General features: G+C 51.3%; 1 protein-coding gene across 2 annotated transcripts; it reads left to right on the top strand.

Moving 5' to 3' along the window:
- The first annotated feature begins 2,158 nt into the window (after positions 1-2,158).
- Positions 2,159-5,896, top strand: EVX1 (even-skipped homeobox 1). Of its 2 annotated transcripts, XM_050321712.1 has the most exons (4): positions 2,159-2,351; positions 2,443-2,888; positions 4,396-4,646; positions 5,366-5,896. In XM_050321712.1, the coding sequence occupies exons 1-4, from the start codon at positions 2,266-2,268 to the stop codon at positions 5,894-5,896; spliced, it is 1,314 nt and encodes a 437-aa protein (XP_050177669.1). In that variant the 5' UTR covers positions 2,159-2,265. The 2 variants fall into 2 exon arrangements, with proteins under 2 accessions (XP_050177669.1, XP_050177678.1); XM_050321721.1 differs by having other exon boundaries at positions 2,307-2,888.
- Positions 5,897-7,903: the final 2,007 nt, after the last annotated feature.

Below are 7,903 nucleotides of genomic sequence, written 5' to 3'. Positions count from 1 at the left end.
GTCTCCAACGCCCACTCTGGGAGCGCTCCCTCCCATTCAGAATTCAGCTCTCGCTTACTGTTTTGTTTAGAAACAGACATGAGTATCCCTCTTCTTGCTGCTAGCAAACTCATTGTCATGCGGAGATGCTCTGCGTCCACCACAGACAACAGCCAGCCTCTTCCAACACGGCTGCTTGGCTGAGCTGGAAAGGAGGATGGAAGTGAGCTTCCTCTGGAGGCTGGGGCTACTCTGGGACTGGGGGCAAGCTGAACACTCACACACACACTCGGGGGTGCCAAGGACACGAAGACAGCTCTTCTGCCCGTTCCAAGCGCAGAGATTATGCCGCCAGCTGTGGGAAGCGGCACCAGCGAGACGCGGGCACAGCGCTGCCCGAGCCACCCCCGCGCATCACCTTGCGTGGCCTGGCCCCACCGCTCCGCTTCGCACCGCTCCACGCAGCGGGATCAGCGCTGCCCCTCCGCCTCTGCTCAGTGCCAAAGGCAGACTACCTTATCCATCCATCCACCCGTCTTTCCATCCACCCGCTGCAGCAGCCAGACCTGGTCCTGCTTCCCCGACTCCGCTCTGGCACAGCCCGCGAAGCTGAGCCTGGCTGCGGCAGGGATGAGCAACGGGTCCTCACAAGGCACACACTGGTCTAGAACTGGCGAGGAAGAAGAAGGAAATTGAATCTAGCAATGAGTTTTCCAGAAATTTGAAGGCTTTGAAGCACTTCACACGTGTGAGGGAAAGCAACATGGTCCAGAGAGAGTTGTACGCATGATGTGGATTTGCGTGGAAAAATGCATACTTGTTTACACAGAGAGAAAGGGAGACTGGTGGCCACAGCCCTGTAAAAATTCTTGGTTTATCCCCCTGAAACCGGTATGCTTACTAGCAGAAGAACACCTTAATCCATGCATCTAGCGGACCAGGAATCATGCTTGTTTGTTTGTTTGTTTGTCTCCCTACATCATGCCCGCCTCGCACTCAGGGCTAAACGGAAAAATACAGCATGTTTCCTATTGCACTGCCTCTTCCCCACCGAAGCAACGTCACCTCAGATATGCCAGCAAATTCCTTACCGGGTTAGGAACGTAATTGGTTGAATGTTTTCTGTATCCTGACTAGCCAATAACACTCTGAGAAAAAAATTTAGACCAACCTAGTTACAACAGATGGCGAAAATGACTTGACACTACACGTGTGAGGCAGGATTAACTGAAAATTAGATACTTACCGCATTCATTAGAGGTATCATAATATGCCAAAAAGACTACGTGTACCGCTGTATTTACGGTGCAAGGTCTCCTATTTTCAGACAAGTGCTGTCCAAATGGTTGCCCTTGTCATGTCTGTTTTAACAACATCTGCTACCTAGCATAAGCTCTGGCCTTGCTAACTTGCATTTCTCTAAGCCTGAATTATTCTTGGCAGAGCTTCTTCTTGCAGTTTCCCCCCTGAAAGCATCGAATAATTTCTGCAAAACCATTAGTTAAAAGAAGAAAGGAGAAGAGACATAAAACCCTCTTAAAAGCACAAGAATCGTGGAACAAATGGAAACAGCAAAGGAAAAAAATAAGAGCAAATTATAAACGTCAGATAACCAGAATAACTACAGTTATAAGTGTATCTTTTGTATCTTTTCATCTGTAAAAAACAGTAAGTATACAGTCGCATTTCCAAATTTTGAACTAACGCTTTAATCTCAGTCAATAGAAAGCAATGACAGTTATACGAATACGAACCAATGTTGACCCAGAGCAAGAAATCAAAGCTATTTTTACATTCAAATGTCAGCAGAGAGTTTCTTTATCGTCAGGTTTGCAAAGGATTCTTAGAAGCCTTATATATGCAGTTAGGCGGAAGCTGATTGCCAGCAATAAAAAATGCATCCAAGGAAGAGGCTTGAGTACGTATCTTCTCACTTCCAGGATGCAGCTAGGGATCTTCGCCTCAATTCTACATCAAGGTTGTGGCTTAAAGGAGTCAAAGGGCTATTTAATTGTCAGGCAAGGCTTCCCCCCGCGGAACTCTCTCCGCATGTTACAACCTCTTTGCAGCTCAGCTCCATATGCATCTCTTTTTCACACTTCCCTCTCCATCTCGGGCTCCTACACCTGGTGCATCATGCATTTAGCCCATTCGCTCCGGCTCTTCTTTCATCTTCCCAATGGCAGACGTTTCTATTTATCCACTGGCAATCAATGTGTGGCGTCACCGGTGGTACTGTAATGACGACTGCACCATTGAGGATGACAGCTTAGAAAGAAGAGGGCAATGGTGATCCCTCCCAGAGCAGCACAGCAGAGTGTAGCGCTCGCATCACAAGGTCACCCTATCTCACCGCTTGCTCCTCTGCATTGGCAGGAGAGGGTTGCTGGGTTTGTACAAGGCTGGGGCGGGAGCGGGAGGGAGGGGGGGAAGAGATCTGGATTTTTTCTCCCCTCCCTTAAGCAAAGCCACAATGGAAACCAGGAAGGAGATGGTGATGTTTCTGGAGGGGACAACTCTTGGCGCTCTAGTTGGCAAGAGGGTGCCTAATTTGTCCGAAGCAGTGGGGAGCCCCGCTCCGGAGCCGCAGGAGAAGATGATCCATCGGAACTGCCTCAGCCCCAGACCTGGCCCCTTGTCGTCCCGGGAGAGAGGAGGAGGAGGAGGAGGTGGCGGAGGAGAAGACGAAGAGGAGGTGGAGGTGCTGCCAGGGACAGGGACGGTGCCGGAGAGCCGCTCGGCGGCGGCAGCACTGCTTTCGGCCGGACAGCAGCCCCTCGCCCCGGAGCCCCCCTCCAGCAAAGGGCAGCAGAGCAGCTCGGACACTGAGTCGGATTTCTATGAGGAAATCGAGGTGAGCTGCACCCCGGACTGCGCCACGGGGAGCGCCGAGTACCAGCACAGCAAAGGTACCCAACTCCTTCCCATGCCTCCAGCCCCCCGCCCGCTCCGGGGCTGGGTGGCAGCACTGGGGGGGCGGGGGGCTGCCGGAGGGGGTTTTCACCTCGCCAGCTGAGCGAGGGGTAGCGAAATCTGTGTGTGTGTGTGTGTGTGTATGTGTGTGTGTGTGTATGTGTGTGTGTGATCTCCTTTCCTGGCTGATTCCTCGTCTCCCTGCCACCGGGAGACTTGTTTGGAAGTCAGAGGACATGACACCGGGCAGCCCCCGCATCCCTGGAGGGGAGCCAGGTTTCCCGTCGCGGATGCAATCAGGTCTGTGGCTTGTCCCGTAAGACCCCCTTGGCCAAGACCACCACCCGCTCTTCTCTTCAATTTATTCTATTTTATTTTTATTCTTTCTTATCGCCTAGACAGTGCATGCTCCAGGAAATCCCTTACGATCCTCCATGCCGGCGGGTTTTTTTGTATGTGTGTGTGTGGGAGCAAGATCAAACGGGTTTTGTGGCAGAGAGCTGTTTGTGGTTTTGCAGGGTGAAATGTGCCCGGGCGAGTGCGGAAGCGCCCATAAAGACCGTAAAATCGCTCGCCGACTCATGCCTGCCCCAAGAGTGGTAGCGACGGCCTTGTTTGCGAGTTGGGTTTAAAAAAAAAAAAAAAAAGGCCCAAATTACCTTGTCACTTCTATGTCTCCTTGGCGCCAGCTCGGAAATGGTCCCAATGAATTAATTGCCTTTGGTCTCGGGCACAATGAGGGAGAGTTGCATTTGAAAGCAAAAGCAGCGGCCAGGCCCCTTTTTCCCCTGCCCCCACTTCCCACTCTCTATTCCCACCTTCCCAGCCCGGCAAAGACCCCCCCTACGCCGACAGCAACCCAATTCTCCGACCTCCCTGTTCCTCCATCACTTCAAGAAGAAGCCGGGAAGTGTGGAGAGTGCTGTCTGCCCTCCCTTGTTCCTTACAGGCTCGTTGAAAATACCCCATCCTGGGCTTTGGAGGCTGAGCAGAGGATCCCTGAGGCCTCGTCTTCCCCTCAGAGAGAAAAGGATCCCTGTCTGCTCCGCTCCTGGGTCCTTGCTGACCTGGAGAAAGGGGCCGCGGAGACGTGTGGCTTGGCCGGCGGGCACACCTGCCGTTCCCAGACGCTCAGGGTCGGGGGATGCTGTGGCGCCCGCCTCCGGTTTCCCAGTGGGGGAAGCGAGTGGGAGGTCATGAGGCAGACACCGCCAGTGTGGCATGTGTGTGTTGGGGGATGGCGGGGGCAGGTTACCTTCCAACTAGAGTGAATAAGCACCCGTCAAACCCTTAACGGGTGTTTCATCCCCCTTCTCTTTGCCCTCCTCTCCGGTCCCTCTTACATGTCTTCCCAGCATCCTTAGAACACCCGGGCAGGCACAGAAAAGCCTAATGGGGAGGGCTAGGGGGGAGAAGGGAGTTCTCTGGGGCGGCGGGCAGCGAGCATCCCTCCGTGCCTGCCCTCCTCCGAGCGTGTGTCGTTCCTCCGGGCTCCCCACGCAGGGCCGTGCTCCGAGGCGTTGGCCGGCAGCCCCAGCGGCGGGGGAGATCACCCCAAGGGCAGCGGAGGCAGCGGCGGCTCCCAGGGCTCGCTCGCCTGCAGCGCCAGCGACCAGATGCGCCGGTACCGCACAGCCTTCACCCGCGAGCAGATCGCCCGTCTGGAGAAGGAGTTTTACCGGGAGAATTACGTGTCCAGGCCCCGGAGATGTGAGCTGGCGGCTGCTCTAAATCTGCCAGAAACCACCATCAAGGTACACGCAGCTCGGACATGTTTCCAATTAGCACGATATAAATCTATATGGCCAAACTTCCTTGCAAAACTCGGGAAAGCACTTCGCCAGGACAACCCTCCCTCTCAGCTCCCCCCCGCCTCCCGCCCCTTTCCTGGCCCTGCCCGCACCCTGCAGCAATGCGGGAGAGGGGACACGGCTCCCGGAGCCATCCCGACCAGCGCCGCTAATCCAGCCTCTCCCTAGCAGATTACTTTTAATCCTTCCTGCAGTCCAGTCCAAATCTCGCTCAGCTCTTGGGGGAGGGAGGAGGAAGCCAGTAGCAGATCTTGTTTCCATCTCGCTTTCCTTTGCCTTTTCAAAAGCATTTGCTCATGAAAATAAACCCGACAGCAACCCAGGTAGTTCTGGATGCGAAAGGGCACCAAGGAGGCAGAGCTGCCCTGGCTGGCCGGGACCCAGGGGCGGGGGATGGGGGACAGCAGGACAAGCCCTAGCAAGCAGAAAGGAAAACAAACAGCCTAAAGGTGCTGCTCTTCTGGGTCTCCCTGTAGATTTTTTTATAGGGGCTTAACTGATCCCTCCGTACATGATGACAACTCCCTCCGAGGGGGAGAACTGGGGTCGGTCTCTGCTCTCCGGTAGACCCTCGTCCGCCGCACCGCCCCGGGGCTGTTACCAGCGGCCAGGCGGAGCGGAGCGACGGCGGGTGACGGCTCTTGCCTCCCCTCTCCCCGCAGGTTTGGTTCCAGAACCGCAGGATGAAGGACAAGCGGCAGCGCCTGGCCATGACCTGGCCTCACCCAGCCGACCCGGCGTTTTACACCTACATGATGAGCCACGCAGCGGCCACCGGCAACCTGCCGTATCCATTCCCGTCTCACTTGCCCCTGCCCTACTACTCCCACATGGGCATCGGTGCCACATCGGCCTCTGCCGCCGCTCCCTTCAGTACCCCCCTGAGGCCGCTGGACACCTTCAGGGTCCTCTCCCATCCCTACCCGAGACCAGAACTGCTGTGCGCCTTCAGGCATCCCTCTCTCTACCCTGCCCCAACTCATGGACTCAGCAGCGCGGGGAGCAACCCCTGCTCCTGCCTGGCTTGCCACAGTGGGCAGTCCAACGGGCTGGCGCAGAGACCCTCCGGATCAGACTTTACCTGTTCTGCCACAACCAGGACTGACTCCTTCCTCACTTTCACGCCCTCTGTGCTGAGCAAAGCCACCTCAGTTTCCATGGACCAGCGAGAAGAAGTACCTTTAACGAGATAAATCTTTGTCTCAGGGTTATTTAACACTCCTCCCTTTCCCGGGCTTCTCTTCGAGTTAATGTACTTACAGCCCGTGTTTATTTAATCGTGTTCTCTGCTCAGTCGTGGACACCTACAGGAAAGAAAAGACTAAAAATAGCTCAATCTTAAAAGGATTTACATTCCAAGCTGGGGGGGGAGGGGGGGGGAGAAGAAAAGGAAAAAAAGGAAGAGAAAGGAAAAGAAAGAAGAAGGAAAGAAATTACTAGTGGTTTATCTCTGAGACGGATTGTAGGCACGAAAGAGGAAGAAAATCAACTCGAATGAAATACACTTCAGTAACCTATAGAAATGTGCTGGGACTTCCTTTTCCATGGATAGACTTCTTCCCAAGGGCTGAGGCTTCTGCAGATCACAGCAACGAACCTTATGCACAAACCTACGAGACAGAGGAGGAAAATCTGAAATACTTGAAAGAAACATTATCTTGATAACGAAACGGCTTGTGCGCATGAAGAAAGCAAAGATGTAATCTCTCAGTGTTCAGAAAATAAAAACGGGCAGGCAGCAAAAAAACCAAAAGATTTCCTGTTTGCACCTCGACAGTGTTATCCATTTGTCTCTATAGAGAATAACAATGCTTTACCATAAAGAAAACCTGACATTCAGTACATTACTTTTGTGGTTTAATTGCATTCTTCACCCTCCCTTTTCTAGTCCTTCGTTGTGAGCAGAAATCCAGCATTTCATTTCCTCTTTTATTCCAACTTTTAATTTTAAGAGGCAGACTTGAATTGGCAGGGAAAAAATACAAGCTCCTTTCCCTTTATGGGTCAGAGCTATTTGTCCTTTAAATATCAATGTCCTATTATCAGTCACTGAAATGTGCACACACTGACGAAATTAGCAAGTGATGTATATGTAAAGAGGGTTTTTGAATATCGAATGTACAATGCTTTGTGAGCAAAGACCCCGTGCCAAACGCTAACAAGCCGCCAAGGGAAGAGATTAGGTGACAGGGAGCACAACTCCTTCAGACAATCACCAGTCTGTAAATTGGAGCAAAGGCGATTTCCCTTCCTTTGTACTTCAGCCTTCAGTTCTCTCATTGCCATTTCCTTGTTGTGTCTTCTTTCTTTTATTTTATTTTTCCTTTTAAAAAAATGTACTTCATGCTTTGGGTTTTGTGTTTCCTTCCCCAGCCCTAATCTTCGCATTTGTATGTGTCCTTCAGACCGATTCCTCTTCCTTCTTGAGGAGCTTTTCCTTCACAAGCTCACTACCCACTCCCCCTCCACCTCGCCTCCTCTTCAGAAGGTATTTCGGAAGAAGGTAGCATCATTGCTTTTGCTTGGATTTCTGTAAACTAAAATTTTTTAAAAAGAACACTGGCACGTGGCTCGGTAGCAGTTTATTTCAGTAGTTTCCTGAAATAAACAGTAGTTGTTTATTTCATTCTATTTTAAAATGGCCCAAAGAATACACTGCCATAATTTGTTACCATGTCAGAATAAAACTTAAAAGCGACAAAAATAAAACAACCAAAACCGATAATAACGGCACATTTTATCAACACCTCACTCATATTTTTATCGTGCTTGTTAAAAAGAAAAATAAGTAAAAGTGTTGCTTAAGACGAATTTCACAGTGCAGTTTCTAATAGTTACAGTTCAACAAGCAGGAAAATAAATGCTGGAGAGAACAAAGACCTGTCGACACTTCTGCTATCTACTTTGTACTAAATTGCTGAGAAGCCTCTGGTTTATTGTCACACCGGAGACTTTCTGTCCTTAGGAAAGGGAGTGAATAGCAGTGTTTCCCAACAGAAGACGGAGAGCAGGGAAGAGGCGCGGGCATACCAGAATATATTTTTCCGATAAAAAAAATATTGTTTAGTACAGCTTTTAAAAACCTGATCCAAAGTCACCATCTTTAAATCATTAAGGGCATATTGTTCCGCCCTTTCTGAACGAGATGTCCTCATGGACATGGAAACCGATGGCCCTTTTTGGACACTCACAAACAGATT

The sequence above is a fragment of the Myiozetetes cayanensis genome, unplaced genomic scaffold (assembly GCF_022539395.1).
Source record: "Myiozetetes cayanensis isolate MyiCay16 unplaced genomic scaffold, myiCay2020 scf1, whole genome shotgun sequence".
NCBI lineage: Eukaryota > Metazoa > Chordata > Aves > Passeriformes > Tyrannidae > Myiozetetes > Myiozetetes cayanensis.
This window is presented reverse-complemented; position numbering and strand designations above follow the sequence as displayed.

Excerpts from the sequence above, each read along its gene's own strand:
- EVX1 (XM_050321712.1), top strand. The coding sequence starts at position 2,266 with ATGGTGATCCCTCCCAGAGCAGCACAGCAGAGTGTAGCGCTCGCATCA. Across the intron at positions 2,889-4,395 it reads CGAGTACCAGCACAGCAAAG|GGCCGTGCTCCGAGGCGTTG; the intron begins GTACCCAACTCC and ends CTCCCCACGCAG. Across the intron at positions 4,647-5,365 it reads TGCCAGAAACCACCATCAAG|GTTTGGTTCCAGAACCGCAG; the intron begins GTACACGCAGCT and ends CTCTCCCCGCAG.